The sequence below is a fragment of the Dipteris shenzhenensis genome, chromosome 31 (assembly GCF_047967505.1).
Source record: "Dipteris shenzhenensis isolate YYH24624 ecotype China chromosome 31, Dip_SZ_1.0, whole genome shotgun sequence".
NCBI classification, from domain to species: Eukaryota; Viridiplantae; Streptophyta; class Polypodiopsida; order Gleicheniales; family Dipteridaceae; genus Dipteris; species Dipteris shenzhenensis.
The window spans coordinates 33,262,706-33,281,484 of NC_141626.1; the positions used below are offsets into that span (position 1 = coordinate 33,262,706).

An 18,779-nucleotide genomic window follows, 5' to 3' on the forward strand; every position below is an offset into this window, starting at 1 on the left:
AGGGGCTTCCTCTGGATGTCCTTTAGAGGTTTTTTCTCTCTCATAGCTACATCACGATGCATTTATTTTCTCATCACCAGCCTTGGTTGTGGATGCCCTTTTAGTGGCCCCACCCCTTAGCTTTCATTGTATCTAGTTTTTTATCAGTCTCATAGACCCTCTGGTCTGTCGTAGATGTTAATAAACATTCTTTTTTTCTTGCTTCCTTTCTCTAGCTTATGAGCTAAGTACTTCAAAAAATAGCAATCATGTTACTTGCTTGAACGAAAAAAAAAAGAATGAACATGGTGTGTGAGCTTTACTTGTTTGACAAGAAATTATTTTAAGGAAAGGTTACATGTTACACATGTTGAATATGTTTTTGTAAAAAAGGAGATTCTTACAGAGTATGGGACAATGTCTTGTATTGTATTCTTTTGGTCAATTGTATCAGCCTTCTCTACGGCCGTGCTGATTCTGATGGCTTGTATTCTGTCTGCTGTAGACTCTAAACTCTCAGTCACATGAAGTGCACAAGACAATGTCTTTTGTCCCATTGGCACCAGCTTGTGTGGTAAGTAATACAAATCTGAAGTGGGTATCTTTGTTTATGTTGGGCTTTTAGATATGTTCGTGTATTTTGTCTCTGTTATTTGTGGTGAATTGATTAAGATAAAGACAGATCACATGGAAAGAAAACAAATAAAATAAAAATAGACATGAAAGTAAAGTGATTATTTTTGGCATTGTGGACTTTAAAGAACCCCATTACATTTTTTGTGTCATGATGGAAATGGAATTTGTGGATAAGCATCAGTTATTGCCCTTAAGTTCAGGGTTGGTATCAAACTGAATCTTAACTTCCTATATATAAATGCTTCAGAAATTTTACTTTCGTTGATGTAACAGAGAGGCATGTCTTAAGATGTGTTGATTGATGGGTTATGCTATACACACTGAAGTTTGGGGCAAATTGATGGGGGATACATGCATTATGATGTTGGGAGCCATAGGCAACCTAGGTTCCTTATTCATCATATGAGCTTAAATATTGTATGTGCAAAACTTTTTCTTAGGTGGGCCAAAAGACCCTTTGTTCAAATTAAGATGATTGTTGACCTTTTATTCTGAATGGAATCTAGACATATATTAAACACACGGATAAATTTGATGCATTCCACAGTTATAAGGTGGATGTTGGCATTATCCTGGTCAGTCATAGAAAATTCAGGGAGCAAAATGTCCCTGACTTACCTTTTCCTTTTATCGTTACTTAACCCAGGGTCCTTAGTAGGACATATGGACATGATGTAGGGGATTAACATTTAAAAGAGGTATATATCATCTTATTAACCCAACAGTCAGGTTGGCAGTCCTAGATGTTGTATGTAAGGGACATTTAATTCCTTACCAAAGAAGTTATCGTGCTAGTTGACCTGCTTATAACAGCCTAAATTATCTATCCCTGAGTTCTCCAATCCTCTGCCTTTTTGAATGGAATAGTCTGCAGAGAAGGAGCAGCCTGATACAAGTATCCACTGCAGCAAGTTGCTGCTTCTTATGACTTGCTGCATCTACAGTGACACCATGATTCAATTTTAATAGCTATCGATCAATTTACAATAGCAAGCATCCGATAAAGATCCGTAGGACAGATTGTGGTGACAAAAGATATATTGGAAGGCTCATGCAATTATGTGCCAATCCAGCTGAAGCAAAGTGATAGTAATTCCAATTGCAAAGTGGTCTACGGTGTGGTTACTTGGCAGCCAAGCAAAAACTCCCTTTGGGTTGGGGTTTCCCAATACACCATACGTTGTGCGTTCTTTTCCTCTTGTTTATTTACATTTGATTATTTCATTTTTGTTGTTAAAGGTTATTCTACATTCAAAGGAAATGATTTTTGGAAGTCCTGCCCCTTGAACTTGTTGCTGCCCAACTGCAAAGCATCTTTTGATTTTACAAGTGCTATCATTTATTATCTAAGCTGTCACATACATTTCACATTCAAAGAGTGGTGAGTCCCTTTGATGGAAGACGTGGAAGATAGGATGTGCCCTCTCAATTCTCTCTAAGACCTTGGTTAGTCGTTAGACTTTAGGTACTAGAGTTTAAAGGTTCCTTGACCTCTCTCTCTACATATTCTAGTCCCTTTTTACCCCTAGGCAATGATCTATCACTTAACGTAACCTTTTCTCCATATGCCACTCAATATGACTCCAATTTTAGAGCCGTTTGGCAGCCAATGCGTGAGAAGGGTGGACCTGGGAGTTACCAAGAATCTTTGTGCATCTGGGTCTCCAAATATGCCATGTTGAAATGCTTGCTAAAATCCCCCAAAAAGTATCCATCGAGGCACGTGCAGGTTTGTAAGGAGAGTGGAGAAGATCATCTAGAGAGCATGACTCATGCCTCTCATAAAAGATCTGAGGCCCCGAAGGAGAGAGCCAAGCCATCGAGTCCCAGGTCATGAAGAGGGGGGGGGGGGATAAAAGTACTCAAAAGTCTCTACTCCCCTTCTAGATAACCCTCGCTTCTGAATGGAGAAAGGCAACGAGGGCAAGTAGGGCCTGACCCAAAGCTGGACCTCCATAGGTTTACTGCAATTCTTGCATGAATAGAAAGCCAAAATTTTCTATTCCCGAGGGATTTCTAGAGTCTTAAGATTTATGCAAGATTGTAGAAATCTTTAAATTCTCCCAATGAGGAGCTCGGGTGCGTTTCCAGCCCCTACTGAGCTGAAACCATTTGGCATTGCTAACCGTGTAGCGAAACAAGGGGAGGCTCTTCTCATATTTCCTTGCATTAAGCCATTCCCACTCCTCGGGTCCCAGTGCAAATATTTTATGGGAAACACCTCCATAAAGCCAAATCCTCTATGTATCCAGGTAGGTTTGGGTCTGGGTACCACCCTAAAGTCAAAAACAATGCTCTACATGACCGAAAACCCTAACAAGCTATAAAATAAGGTCTAGAAGGATATCCTCATCCATGGACCTGGGTAACTTGGCCCCAAAGTGAACATAGAAAACCAAGGCATCCACGTTTGAACCTTGTCGAAGCCCTATGACTCGAAGTGAGATATTTGATCTCGTAAAAGCCCCAAGCCATGTAGGGCGATGGTGAGGCTTGCCATCTGTGAAAACCCAATCCAAGGGTATGGCTGCATCAGTTTGCTCAATCTTCTTTCACTTCCTTTGAGGTGACTTGCCAACTGAAGCTTACGATCATCCGGAAGGTTTTTGAAATCCTTTGCAGAACACTGAGGAAGCGAGTCCTCTCTACCATTTGGACCACGCCATGTAACCGAAAGTACCAAGAGGTCTGCCATGATCATCCAATATGCTATCATACAAGTGGTAGGCTGCCTATCAATCTCTTACGAAGAAGGGGGAGGGATTTTCCGAATGTTCATTCTGAAGCTGCTCCAAGCTTCCAAATGTTCATTCCAAAGCTGCTCCAAGCTTTTAGGATGGCAGCCATAAGAGGGAAGGAACCCTAATATGCGACGAGGTAAAAATAGACCTGGTACCATCCATCCAATCCCTAGCCGAGGAAGGAGAGCACGACTATATGCAATGAATGAAGAAATCTTTGTAAGGCTCATGTCTTGGCAAAAGCTCCCTGATCACAAACTTGCAAAGAAAGGCCCTGCACTGCAAATTCGGATCAATAATATTGAGGCTTTCTTCTTGTATGGGGACAATTAGAGTCTCCCAAGCCACTCTGGTTAGGTTTCTAGTGAACCATCTAGGCCACCCCACAAGAAATTCCTTATAGATCCTTGAGTTGAGTGATGCTCCCTAGAGAGGCACAACAAGAACAAATTTGGTTAACAACTATGACAACTTTTATCTAGGATGGCTTCAAGTGGGTTGGTTATTTGTGGCTATGCTTGGGGCTCAATTCTGTAGGAGCCACAATCATTTGATGAATATGAGATGTTAAAGGAATCTTTCTTATGGAGTGACACGATAGAATGTATGCATGTAACCAACCTACTATGTCTAATGTAACACCCACCTTTTTTTTGGGGGGTGAAATCTTTGATTGATTATATTAAATGAGTAGCAACCTCAAAACAAGGTGCTACAATTACATCAACTGAAAATTTTAGTAAATGCCAAAAAGACCTCATGATCTATGCAGTGGGTCTGCAAGCAATCAAAGAAAAAGCCAAACAGAGAGAAAGTAGGATCACCAAAGACTTTATAATTCCTATATGTCCATAAAGTCCATAGTGCCAAGTAGCGAACCCAAACGAAGAAAAGATGAAACTCCGGTTTGGATGGATGAAACCCAAATAGCCAGAAGAACTTCCCAAACGGAACAGATGGAAATCTCGCTCGCAGGCGCTGTCGAAGTAGATCAAAAAACTCACGAGAGCACAGATAATGCCAAAACAAGTGAGGCACAGTCTCCGAAGAAGCATAACATCTGTGGCAAAGTGCAGGAACAATGTGTCGATGAACTAATAGCTGTCTAGATGGAAACACTCCCAAAAGAACTCGCCAAAAGAAAACTTGTTGCCGAAGCGGTACTTTATAGGCCCAAAGTTGCTGTAATCTTTTCCTCCACCACTTGGCTGAGCGATGCATTCGCTAAACAGAATCACCTCTCTCTGAAAACCCAAGGTTGAGGCAAAAGGATTTTATACAATGCAGATACAGTAATCTGAGATAGCCTCAAAGGACGAGAAGAGGACCTTGGAGAAGTCAAAGTCCAATCTTCTAGCCGGTCCTGGAGTTCCAAAGGAGGAATCGGAACAAAAGGCGAAAGCATAGAAGTAATTTGTTGCCACAAAGGACAATAATGAGAGCCCAATCCATATCTGGTGGCTGCCAGAGAAAAGGGGAGCACAGTACTAGCATCATCTATAACATCAACAACCGAGGTGATGCCTTTAAACGAGACAAAGTAGAAACATCGAGGTTCCTGTAAAGCCAAGGGAGGCTTAAAGACTTTCGACTAGTGAATGCTTTCAGCTCTCAAAGAATTCCCAAGCAAAGATTGCCATCCGTTCCATTCCAGATGAGAAAGAACATGCTTCCAGTCAAGAAGCAGGCGGGAGACAAAACGGCAGCCAGGCAAAGTGCCATCAGTGCAGCCAAAAAAGAAATCCCATTGATCGAGTTGCCAATGACCAAACACAGAAATACTGATATGAGTGACCAGAGTCCTAATCATAAGAGCCCAAGGCTGATCACCTTGCAGAAATTGCAGCAACATTTTCCCCTTGTGGGCAAGAATATGCACATGAATATCCGTGATGTTCAATCCACCATGCATCTTGGGAGAAATGTGATGCATCGAAAGCAGCCTGAGACTTTTTTTGACATGTTTGGATTGCTAGAAGGTTTCCATAAAGACAGACATGAAAGATGTAAGATTTGCCTTAGTGAACATGATCAATGGCAAGTAAAATTGAATATATGCCACAAGGATGGACTGCACTATTCGAAGACGAACGTGCAAAGGCCAGGTTGCCAGTTTCCAATACTCAAGCTTTTTCCGAAGCTTAGTCAAAACCCAATCATTTTGTTGTCGGCGAGTGAGTTTCCACCCCAAAGGGTAACCAAGATGACGAACAAACTGAGTGGGTGGAATGATATCCCTGGGCCATGATAGACTATGCCAGTCTTTGGAATGCAAAGGGAGCAGCTTAGACTTTTGAAAATTAACATGAAGGCGAGCTGCCAAACCATAAACAGAGAGGGCCTGCATCAAGGCACCAAGATCATGGGGCGTATTCTTTGAGGTAAAGAAAGAATCATCAGCATAAGCTTGAGCAACCATGCTGCGATTAGCATCCAATTCCAAGCCATGAAGTGATCTTGTAGCCACAAGATGATCAATATATTGCAGCATAGGATGAGTAGCAATGGCATACAGTAAAGCACTGAGAGGGCATCCCTGGCGGACCGAACAACGAAGAGTCCACTCATCAGAGATATCCCCAGAAAGAATGCAAGCCGCATTGCTATCTCTGTAAAGCCAGTAAATAACCTGCTGCATTTTTGGTACAAACCCCAAAGCTCGCATAGTTTGCGAGATGAAATCCCATTGAAGTGTGTCAAAGGCTTTTGTAATATCTACTTGCAAGAGTAGAACATCCTGCTGCATTATGGAAGAAGCACAAGACAATGAACTCTGCTCAAAAGCAGAAAGGGACCTTTGATGGCTAATCTGTACCAAGGACTGCTTGTAAGATTTTGCCCACTGGATATGCTCCCTGGTTTCTGCCTAAGATTTTGTCCACTGGATATGCTGCCTGGTTTTTGCCATGTACCATCTTCCATATTCCTTGATGACATTTTGAATACGATGTACAAAAGAGTTCCAAGCAAAGTCTAGATCCTCTTGAGCATGACATAACAATGGCCTGCAAGCCAATCAAATCATTTGCTGGAATTTTTCATGAGAAAGATATAATTGATTGACCTGTAAGTGTCTGGCTGAAGAGAGCTGCATGTCATCCAGAGGCATGCCAAATGAAAAGTTCAGCCAAAGTGGAGTGTGATCAGATAGTTGTTGAGAATAGTCAGTCCACATTTGACATGTATAATCATCATATTGCTTAGCATGAATAAGATACCATCTATCAAGCCTGGCCCAATATTCTGTAAAAGCATTATGATGATATGTAAATCCCAAAACTGAAGGGTGAGTTGCAGTCCATAAATCTGCGATACGAAGTGATGAAATCATACGTTCCCATTGCTGAAATTCAGAGGGCAGCATATGGGATTTATGTGTGGTATTGTCCTGCCAGTGAGGATAATTATTGAAGTCACCACAAAGTATAGCATTTGTGGACCAATGATATTGCTTTATGGAGTCCCACATTTGAGCTCTAGAAGCTGAAGTTTGAGAGGCATACAAGGAACTAATTTTAAAAATCTTTCCATTGATCATACATTGGATAATAATCCATCGGCCACAAAGATCATTATATGCTACCCAGGGCTGCAAATCATGTCTGGCTAGAATGCACAACCCAAAGAATTGATGAGATTCTGGATAAAATATATCATATCCTGAAAAGAACCCATGCTGGCTAGCAAAAGAATGCTGATTATGCTCTTGCAGACACACAACATCTGGATGAGTTTTATTTATATAGTGCCAAAGGAGCCTCCATTTATTCTGGTTGCAGAGGCCCTGTATATTATAAGAAACAGATTTAAGAGAAGCATGCATGAAAATATGTACAAGAAATGAGCAGTCCTCAACAAGAAAGGGAGGCATCAGGCCTCTGCCATTGCCTCAGGGTCTTGCTGACCCTCAGAATCCAATTCCTTGAGTAGATCATCTTCTTCACAAAGCGGAATACCCTTCTTGACTGCATTAACCCATGCCTTTGAGATGGGGCTGTCTGAAGAGGTAGATCGTTGACCAGGAGAAGGAGCAGAAGCATCCCAATTACGAGATTGGAGAGGTCTTTGCTTGAGAGGCACTGTCTTCTTTGCAGTCTGCCAACCCTCGTGAGAAGATGAATTAATTTCCACTAGCTTGCTTTTTCCTTTATCCTTGTTTTGAGCTGAATTGGCTTGGCTCCGTGTATGAACTGAAGGCTTTGCTCCTTTGGCTTCAGTCTTTTCCACATATGTATTCTGACCTCCTTTATTAGATGGCGGAGGAATGGCAGCTGGAGGAGGCAGATGGAGGATAGAGGGACACTCAGAAGCTAGGTGCCCAAACTTGTGACAAGAGAAACAAGCTCCAGCAAAAATGCCCCATTTCAAAGTGAAATATTTCTTTCCCAAATTAACACCTTCAATCTCAACTGCAATAGAAGGAGGGGTTGGTCTATCAGTACCCCATAAGATGCAAAAACGATTTTTATTACCTGTGGGACGAGGGGGACAGAGCACTTGTCCCAATGTCATCGCTAAGCCAAGAAGCTCTGTTCTCATGTAATCTGGAAAATCAACCACTTCAACCCATACCGGGCAATGATGCTTGATGAGATTGTGATAGTCCTTATTAGGAGACTAGGGCATGATGTGCACCATTTGACGACCAAAAATTAAAGGAGGCATTTCCAGCATCTTTTGTTTTGTCAAGGCATCCAAGAGATGAACTTCATAAAATCCTTGGGAGGCAAAATAGACTCCTTCCACATAGCATCCACCTAGGAGGGAATTCACCCATTGTCCTACATCATTAGCCGAGGGTATTTTACCTGGAAAAAAGATTATGACTGCAGTTTGAGAGAGCTTCTTCAGAGGATGCACAAGAGAAGGCAACTTCATTTTGTAAGTTCGTTCCGAAGCAGGTAGCATCCATTCTCTTCTACTTCGTTGCAATTCCTCATTCAACATGTCAAACACATAGGAAGCATCTTCAGATGAAGGAGCTATGGGGGGCAGAGTCTCCCTTGATTGTCTTTTAGGTTCTGGAGAGAGCGCTCTCTTGACATAATACTTATTTGTTTCTGCCATTGAAGCTAGTCGATTCAGTAGGAAGATTCAAATAAGAAAAAAGGCGGCGAAGCTATATCAGCAGGGCACGGGATTTGGATAGAAGGGCACGAGACCTGTTGCGACAAAAGCTTGCTGGAATACTGCCTTACACACGAGAGGACACGGGAACCTGTTGCGACAGAAAGCTTGCAGGGATACGCCTTACACACAACTAGCTAATCCAACGCACTGGAAAGGTGGACAAGGTCTGAGAGGAAACTAGTAACGAGGCGCTTAAGGTGGCTTGAGATGGCACATAGGATGGCGAAAAAGTGACGAAATTTCAACGAGCAGAGGTAAGGGCTGCGAACAGGCTGCACACAGTCCAAAGGAAACATGGAGCAGATCGTTTTGCGCACAGATACACAAATGGAGAGCTGCAGGGAACACACACATACAAACGGGGAGCTGCAGGAGGCTGAAACGAAGTGGAAAAGAGACCAAATGGAGCTCTAGAAAGGTGGCTGATAACAGCGAGCAAGCGCAGGAGGATGAACGGACCGTAGGCAGCAGTAGGGACAGGTCGGGATCACCAACAGGGCCGGCTAGGGGCTGGTATCGTCGCCATAGTCGGAGCTCTCTCTCTCACACACACACACTCTCACCCTCTCTCACCTCACACACGCGCACACGCGCGTGCACACACACACACACACCCCCCACACACACTTTTTTTAAATAGTGAAATCTTATATTTCTGTGTGGGAAACCCCAAAAAAGAGGTAAAAACCCACCAATAAGTACAAAGAAAATTTCTTACAAGTAAAGCCTCAGAGCAAAAGTCATGAGGCAACCAAGTAAAAAGTTATATATCGAGCTGGAGGAGGATCAAACACAACATCCTCCAGCTTCATATTATTGCTTTGTAAAAACTGATGTAGTGTAGAAACCACACCATCAATAAAAACAAGCTGTTTTTTGCCCTTGTGATTCTTCTTAAAATAGGCCGCCACCCGAAATTTCTGAATCACAGGGTCAAAAACCTGTTGTAACATGGGATGAAAAGCCCAACAAAGCTGCAATAGCATGTACATGAGGAAAGAGAGGAACGGGAAGGGATTTTAAATTGATCCAGACTGGACAGAAGGAGAGAAACTCCGTAGCAAGGTCAAACCGAGCATTCCATGGCAGAACATAAGCAAATAAACCCGGAGTAGAAAAGGCTCCTTTGACTAGAAGAGACTGAAATATATCAATGGAAGCACAGTGGGCATAGTAAAAGCCTTTCCCAAGAAAATAAAACGAGTAATAGCTTGAGCATCACCAGTGGCGTCACAAACTCACTCTCGCAAACGAATTTCTGTCAGAACTGCGCCCATGAAATAGATACAAAGTCCAAATTTTTGAGCGTCCTGCAGAGAAGAAACCAAGCCGTCGTGAGGTAGATGACGCTGAAGTACCGAGGTGGAAGACGAGTTTAGAGTAGGTTGAAAGGAAGCAGCGTAGAGGGACTCCAGGTCATCACATGGCACAGTAGACGAGGGGAAGGAAAACGTAGAAACTTTGGAGGCTTTAGGGGCTTTAGGGTCCACTGCAGATTTGCGCTTGGAGCAGAGGATAGGAGGAGCAGCAAATTGAAAAGGCAGCTCAACATGGTCGTCACATGGCACAGCAGAGGTAGCGTGGATATGAGGGAAGCCCTGCAGCGATGAAACTTCTCCAGAAGATGTAACGGGAGAAAATGCAGCAGGAGCTTCAGGCTCCATCACGAAGCTTTACCACCACCCCCCCCCCCCTTCCCCCCACCCCCCCTTCCCCACCACACACACACACACACACCCCACACTGCACACACACATACGCATACACACACACATCGTCTAATGTAACACCCACACCCACACCCACACACACCTACTACTAGTGTCCATAATAGAAGACTATGCTAACTACTACTTATTGCTTATGGCCCTGACAAATAACCAAGTGCACAAAGAATACATTGAGGTTAAGTCTAGCTAAACTCCAAAAGAGGAGTTTGCTAGAATTATAGATATAATTCAGTAGTGACCAATGTAATATAATAAGCTAGTTAGGGGCACTTTTCCCTCTTTAAGAGGTTTTTCCCCCTAACCGCAGTTAGTTCACTAACTATGGTTAGTGACTACTAAGGTTTTGTCACTAGGACAAAACCTTATCTCTCACTGATTGAGTTGTACTCTTGACACTCTTCTATTGCAACTCAGCTTTCAGCTCTCACTCTCTTGCTCTCTCTCACTCTCCATTCTCTCACATTTGCTCTCTCTCACTCTCCATTCTCTCACCTCTTCCAGCAAGTCCCCATTTAAGAAGGCTGTTTTTATGTCCAACTGATGAACATTCCACTCAAAATGTGCAGCCATTGCAATAACTGATCGGATGGTGGTCATCCGGGATGTAGGAGCGAATGTCTCCTCATAATCTATGCCCTTTTTCTGAGCATAGCCTTTAGCAACCAGCCTTGCCTTATATCTGTCAATGGAGCCATCTGGCTTCCGTTTGACCTTGAAAACCCATCGTGTGCCAATGGCATGTTTACCCGGTGGCAAGTCTACAACATCCCAAGTCTGATTTTTTGCAATGGACTGCAACTCATCATGGATGGTATTCATCCAATGCACGTTGTCCTTTGCCTCTTCGAATGTGGCAGGCTCCTCCTCATCAAGAAGAGTACCTGCATATGCTGATTCCATTGAATTAGCACCTTCCATGTGCCTTGCTGCACTGCGAGTCGTGCCAGGTAATGGAGCATCAATTTTACTCTCCCTGAGAGTCAGTAACAGCTAGTTTGGGACTGTTTTTGCTGCATGTATGTCTGCAATTTCTTGCTGCACCACCTCCTCCACATGCCTGTGAAGGGTGCATTTTAGGCAAGATGCATAGATTCCCCTTCAAGAAGGATGGTTCAGTTAAAGCTGTCCGCAAATTACAGCTTATACACAGTGATGTCTGTGGTCCCATGAGGACTCCATCGTTGGGTGGTCATCTCTACTTCGTTACATTTATTGATGATTACTCCAATTTCACTTGGGTTTTTGGGCTGAAACGCAAATCAGAAGTGTTCACGGTGTTTAAACACTTTTCAGCCATGGTTGAAAATGAGACCGGACTCAAGATACAGACATTGCGCACAGATAGAGGTGGGGAATACTTGTCTACATAATTTAATGCTTTTCTGAAAGGCAAGGGTATTGTGCATCAGCTCACAGTCAGGCTGACCCCTCAGCAAAATGGCAAAGCTGAGAGGAAAAATAGAACTCTCATGGAGATGGACAGATGTATGCTGAAAAGCAAACACATGCCTCACAAATTCTGGCTTGAGGGTTTGATGTGTGCCAATTACATTCTGAATCGGGCTCCCACTAAGGCTTTAAAAAAAAAAACTCCTTATGAGGTGTGGAATGATAGGAAGCCTTCAGTGGATCACTTCCGAGTCTTTGGATGCCTTGCTTATGCTCATGTGCCAGTTGAATTTAGGCACAAATTGTCAGATAAAGCCATTAAGTGCATATTTGTTGGGTACAGTGCAGAAAGCAAGGGGTACCGTCTCTACCATCCTGCTACACGCAAGATCATAGTCAGTAGAGATGTGATATTTTCTGAAAATTCAGCTCACACTCAGGCTGAATTTCAAATGCCTTCTTCTTCAGAGGATGTCTTTGAGGGGTTGCTACCCATTGCCTTGGGTTCCGCTGCTGATATTTCTGATGCAAATCAGAATTTACAGCAACCTCCAGATGCTTTAGTTCTGCCATAGGATGTCTTGCCCCCTCCACAGGCAGTGGAACAGGTGGTGCAGCAAGAAATTGCAGACATACATGCAGCAAAAACAGTCCCAAACTGGCTGTTATAGACTCTCAGGGAGAGTAAAATTGATGCTCCGTTACCTGGCAGGACTCGCAGTGCAGCAAGGCACATGGAAGGTGCTAATTTAGTGGAATCAGCATATGCAGGTACTCTTCTTGATGAGGAGGAGCCTGCCACATTCGAAGAGGCAAAGGACAATGTGCATTGGATGAATGCCATGCATGATGAGTTGCAGTCCATTGCAAAAAATCAGACTTGGGATGTTGTAGACTTGCCACCGGGTAAACATGCCATTGGCACACGATGGGTTTTCAAGGTCAAACGGAAGCCAGATGGCTCCATTGACAGATATAAGGCAAGGCTGGTTGCTAAAGGCTATGCTTAGAAAAAGGGCATAGATTATGAGGAGATATTCGCTCCTACATCCCGGATGACCACCATCCGATCAGTTATTGCAATGGCTGCACATTTTGAGTGGAATGTTCATCAGTTGGACATAAAAACAGCCTTCTTAAATGGGGACTTGCTGGAAGAGGTGTATGTCAAACAACCTCGGGGCTTTGAAATTACAGCAAATGCACTTCAAGTATGCAAGCTCAACAAAGCTTTATATGGGCTGAAACAGGCCCCTCGTGCATGGTATGCCAAGATCCATGCCTTTTTGACCAGCAAGGGGCTGCACAATAGTCCTACTGAGAGCACCCTCTACATCAAGATGGATTGGGGGGAAATTTTAGTCATCCTTCTTTATGTCGATGACTTACTGCTCACAGGGTCCAATGAAGACAAAATTGCAGATTTCAAAGCTGATTTGCAGACCAACTTCGACATGTCAGATTTGGGGCTGCTTCACTTTTATTTGGGGATCCAGTTCTCTCATGAGACACGTGGCACTGTTATGTCTCAGTCCAAGTATGTTCAGAAACTCTTGGACAGATTTAACATGCATGATTGTAAGCCCATAGCCACTCCCATGGAGCCGGGGCTGAAACTCACAATGCATGATGCAGGAGAATTAGTTGATGCCACACTTTACAGTCAGGCTGTTGGATGCCTCATATATCTCTGCAACACTAGACCTGAGATTCAGTTTGTAGTATCTCAGGTGAGCAGGTACATGCACAGCCCAAAAACTATGCATTGGCAGGCAGTCAAGCGCATCTTCCGTTATTTGCAGGGCACGAAGTCTTTTGGCTTGCTATTTCCCAGGGGGGGTGACTTGCAGACGCATGCCTACTGTGATTCAGATTGGGCTGGTGATTATGACACTAGGCAGTCCGGCAATTGTTTCTTTTTGGGTAAATCTTGCATTTCCTGGCTGAGCAAGAAACAATCTACAGTGGCTACCTCATCATGTGAAGCTGAGTACAGGGCAGCTTTCACAGCAACAGTTGAATGTGTTTGGCTGCGACGTCTATTTGTACAGAAAGGCAGATTTCTGCAAGGGAAATGGGCTGGAACAGTAGAGAGAGAAATTCTGCAGTAGAGAGAGAAAGACTGCAGCAGGAGAGAGAAAGGGGCTGTGGCTGCTCCAGGCTAGGAGAAGGAGAGAGGATGCTGCTGCTGTTCCAGAAGAGCTGAGAGGGGGCAGATTTCTGGAGAGGAGGGGCTGGAACTGTAGAGAGAGAATGTGCTGTTGTAGAGAGAGAAAGTGCTGCTGAGGTGAGAGAATGGCCTGGGGAGAAGCTGGCTGCACCCAAGGAGCTGGAGAGGTTTTGCTGCATCATCCAAAAGGAGGGAGAAGAAAAGTGACGAATTTTTCATGTGAGGAATGAAAGGGAGAGGCCTTCTTTTATAGGCTCAGCCCCCCCCCCCCCCCCCCCCCCCCGGGCCTAGAGTGGAAGGTGGACACTTGTCCCAGATTTTTGGTGGGCTGCAGTCCCAAAGAGGACAGCCCACAACTTGCCCTAAATCTACTAGATTTGGGGCCAAACACTTGGCCTGCATGCCCTGCCACTTGCCATGCATGCTGCCACATGTGTGGGACAGGTGGACTGACCTGCCAGCTCAGATTCCATGTGGCAGTCTGCCACGTGTCACTCCCAAAAGCCCTAAAATTTCAAAGTTGTCAGAATTCAATTCTGATCGCACCCACGGGTTCCTAACAGCTTAGACTATCTATTGACGTACTCTAAGGTCATAATTGAGCCATACTGAGCTCATTTGTTTGTCGTCTTATCTTGTATCTCCATTACTCTTGGCATGCTGCCAGGCCCACACCCAAAGCTCAGGGAACATTCTCTTTAATGGTTCCTAGGTCGGTATGCAATCTGTGCATTTGATTGGTCCCATGTTTACAAGGGCTATGGTGACCCCTGTCGGTTGTGCAAACATGGAGGGAATGTCCCCGAGTGTAATCTGTGCATCGGTTTTCTATTGGGTATGTCGTGTCGTTGGCTCTAGATCATGTCCATGTTGGAGCCCCGCGGGGCGAGAGCCTGTGTGGTCCGGTTGGAAAAACTCAATGATCATACTTTGAGAGAATCAACTAGTGTGTCCCGTCCTTGTCTCTGTGATCTAAGTAGGTGCTCTCAGTGTTTGGCTGTCTCATGAATGGAGGCGGCCAAACATCTTTGGTCTAGAAAAGAGAGAAGGCGGGATAGCAGCTCGCAGCTATCTTTGAAGAGACAAAAGTAGCGCCCTCGGATCTCATAGTATACGGGGAATTTGAAAATGAAATGCTCCTCCGACTATATCTCCTGTAGATCACACAAGGTGCATATGCGCCTCTCCTGTAATGAAGGGGGAAAAAGGGGCCAATTTAGAGGACCTTTAGAGGCCTCTTAGGTGGGAAATGTGGAGGGAGTATCTAAGTCCCCATCCACCCCTTATTGTACACTTTTGATCTAATCCTATCTACTCGCCCACCTCTTTCCTACTACATGCTCCCCATGCTCTCTCACCTTCTCTCCTCCCTACTCTCTCTCTCTACCCCTCATCCTTCTCTCTCTCCTTCCCCTTCCCCTCTCCTTCTCCCCCATCTCGTTTAGTAGCTCCACCCTCACAGTTTGTTTATATTAGGATTCTCACAGTCTCATAGACCCATCGGTCTTCCGAGGACTTTAATAAACTTTCTTTCTTTCTTTCTCTCCCTCTTGCTATTCTATCCCCCTTATCCAAATCTGCCCCACTCCTTTTCTACATCTCCCTAGGTGCATATGCGCCTCAGCTCGACCACTCTGGATGCAGAGTCAATGTGAAGAGACCATGAACGGCCCAATAGATAGATGAATCCGAGTGTACCTTGGAGGATCGACAAAGCTCTCCTCTGAAATGCGTAGGTAGTGATCTCTGCAGAAGTTAAGCTTCAATGGGAGCTCACTTGGTTCCAACCAGGTCCGGAATGTATGTAGCCGCAGGAAGTCCTTACATATGACCTGGTTAACCTCGTGATGCCCAAGTGGGAGAAATGGCGCGTCAATGCTGTAAAGGAAAGGAGGAATCTATCCATGTGGAGCCCCAATCTCTCAAACCACCTGTCTGCGTGTGCATACCAGCATCTCTGATCACCCGCAGCTGCTAGGGCCTAGGATAGTGCTAGCCAAGGTAGTCTACGACGTCCTGAAGTATAGTCTCCGTACCCTCTGACATGCCATAGATATGTGATGACCTGAAATGCTGCGTCAAGCTGTATTGGGGACGATCCAAACTTGGCCTGGATGATTTGGTGGGGCACTGACGGCTTACTACGAATAATCTGTGAGAGAAGCAGCGGACTGTGGTGCAAGGGGGAGAGGAGCAGCAGGACAGGGGAAAGGGAGTGGAATGGGGGGAGAGGAGGAGCGGGGCAGGGGAAGAGGAGGTGGAAGGGAGATGCGGTAGCAGGAGTTGGGGGAAGGACGGAGGGAAGGGGGCGGGGGGGGGGGACAGTAGGAGGGAGGAGGGGTGATGGCGAGGGGGCTGCAGCTCCAACTCATAGCAAAATAAATTTGGACATGGAGCTGTGGGAAGTTGGCCTAGACTACATATTTTTGGGTGCACGATGTGATGTTTGTATTTAGGTGTAGAGAGTCCTGTATTCAGAAAGAATTGTTTTCCAGCAAGGTCTTTGTGTATTGAATATTATTACTGCAAACATTGAAATAGCAGCCATGTTGCAGGAATTCAATGGAAAGAATGATAGGGTTAGGATTTGAGTAACTGAAAACTACCTTCTTTTGCCGAGAATAAACCTATCTCATTGTAAAAGCTTAAAAAGCATCTGTTCCATTCTACCCTGTTTTTCCCTTTGCCCTTATTTTCTGCGAGCTGGACTGACCCCACCTGACCTGTACATCTTTTGTAGGTTATCCGAGTATTAATCCCTCTATATGCGGCCTGCCTTCCTGCAGCACCAGTGTTGCGGTTTTCATGCAGTGTCCTTTGTGGTATTATAACATATATTATTTTGGTTATGCTGAAAGTTTTAGTTGGTCTGGGCTTGCTGAAGCATGCAAACTGGTATGTAGAGAGATGTAAGAAAAAAGAAAAATATTTTCATTCTGACTGAAGAGGAATTATGATCTCAGTTTTGGCTTCATTGAAGAAACAAGGCACTTAAAACATGCATTGAGCATGGAGTGCATGTTTTTTGGTTGTAAAATTGCAAGAGTATTCCCAGAAATTTGCTATCAGATGCCAATATGTGAATGATGCATAAAATATTTCATTTTGTGGAGTATACCCGCAAGAAAAAAATATCCGTGGTGCATGAAGTCACAACAAAGAATCGAACAAAGAGATTGGTTGACCAGTACGGTGTTTGAAAAGGAGATTGGTGCATCCATTATAAGAATTTAGTTAGTCTGTGAGTGAAGCTACTTTGACACCTCTCCTAATCCTGGAAATTGCAATGTATGATGATGATCTGCAATTGCGTGAGCTTTAATTTTTTTGTTCCTTGGGACTTGCGTGACTAAAATTTAAAACCTTTAATAATTAATGAATAATTAGCAACAGTCGGCTAATCTCTCCGCATGGATTTAGGATGTTTGCATCCTACATTGTATTCTTGTGCTTGGCACAATGGATCTTACATGCCATTACTGCACTATTTTCTTTTGCATGGGGCATAGGACATGACTTAAGGGTTTCAAGGTAGGAATATATTTACTTCCTCTGCAAATGTGGGATACTCCATAGAATTGTCCACCTCTTGTCTAGGCCTTTTCAAGAAGCTTGAGCAATGTCCTACACCTTTGCTCAACTTAATAGTTGTAGAGAATTGTGGTCGCAAGTCACAACTTATGAAGAACTTTGTGGCTTGGAAGGTAGAACGCTGATAAATAGGGTCAATGCCCCACCTATTAATCCTCATATGAGGAGTGCAATGGGGCTTGATACCTTTAGGAGTATGGGTAGACATTGTGCCATTTGGGCACATGACGAGGATTTTGGTTAAAATAGATTTGAGTATTCTATGCTCGGTAAATTTTATTGTTCTTTTAGATATTTGATAAGAGATTTAATTGTCGTGATTATCTCTATATTTTTCTCAGACTGCTCTAGGTATTTTTGCATCATACTCCTAACATGAGAAATGAATGCTTGCAAGTCTTTCATTTCATCCATGCCAAGTGCTTTTATTTTTGTGAGAACGAATGTAGTTTTCTCCAAGGGGATTATTCGTTCTAGTAAATCGTATGACACACTTCATAATTGATTTGTATCTACTGAGTAGTGCTTTCCATTGTACCACTGGAGTGTTGTTATGCATGCTAAATCGTAAGTTGTGTGGATTTTTGTGTCCTATTAGTGCATCATCTCCTTGTTTCAAATGTGGCTCTATGAATGCTCTCCAATCTAACATCCTCTCTAAGATAGCCACTTCTGACTCTTCCTTTCAAGAACCTATAAATTTTTTTCCATTTCAATGTTTCATATTGTCCATTGTCTAACATCCTTTGACTTCAACTCTGTGGAGATAACACTAAATATTTGATCTATGTTTTCGTGTGTATGGTTGACAAGACTTCTACTTGTTCAAATATTTTCAAATCAAACAACATAGAAAATAAACAAAAAATGTATCTATTCTTATTTTCTCTCCATTATCGGCTTATATACGCAAGATGCGAGGTAAACATCCATGTGCATCCTTGATCTTTCGTATTGCTATCATGATGATGTAAGTATTTGTGTACTAATACTCCAGATAAGTGTGTTTTTAGTTCATGTTTATTCCTCCAATGGAGATGGGGTATGTCTGAATCTAGGCAAAGTTGTATTCTAATCCATGCCATTAATGGTGATGCACATATACTTCTTGATATTTGAAATAGCTTTCTCTCTCCAAGAAGCATACAAGTTTCTAGCAAGTTGCACATGGATTGTTCTCCATCTTATATATTTTTCTCGAAGGTGCTCTCATTTACTATGCTCAATGGCATTTTTCAATTCATCACGTCTTGCATTTTGACATTCTTTGCTTTGATTGTGTTTTTACATTGCAAAATTGATTGCGTCAAATTTTATAAAAAGTAGCTCTAGAATTTCTCCTCTTTGTCTTGGACTGTTGAGTTAAGGGACTCTAGCACAATTTATTGCACAAATCCTAAGTATGGCACCATG

At 43.5% G+C, this 18,779-nt stretch overlaps 1 protein-coding gene across 4 annotated transcripts in view; it reads left to right on the top strand.

The window, feature by feature from the left end:
• Nucleotides 1-17,006, top strand: part of POD1 (POLLEN DEFECTIVE IN GUIDANCE-like protein) — a 68,277-nt gene extending 51,271 nt beyond the window's left edge. For 3 of the 4 annotated variants that reach the window (XM_087370071.1, XM_087370068.1, XM_087370070.1), the window contains 2 exons: nucleotides 485-553; nucleotides 16,516-17,006. In XM_087370071.1, the coding sequence (XP_087226197.1) occupies nucleotides 485-553; nucleotides 16,516-16,719 (273 nt within the window). In that variant the 3' untranslated portion in view covers nucleotides 16,720-17,006. The remainder of the gene's footprint in view (nucleotides 1-484; nucleotides 554-16,515) is intronic. The other variant, XM_087370069.1, reaches the window with a different exon arrangement.
• Nucleotides 17,007-18,779: the final 1,773 nt, after the last annotated feature.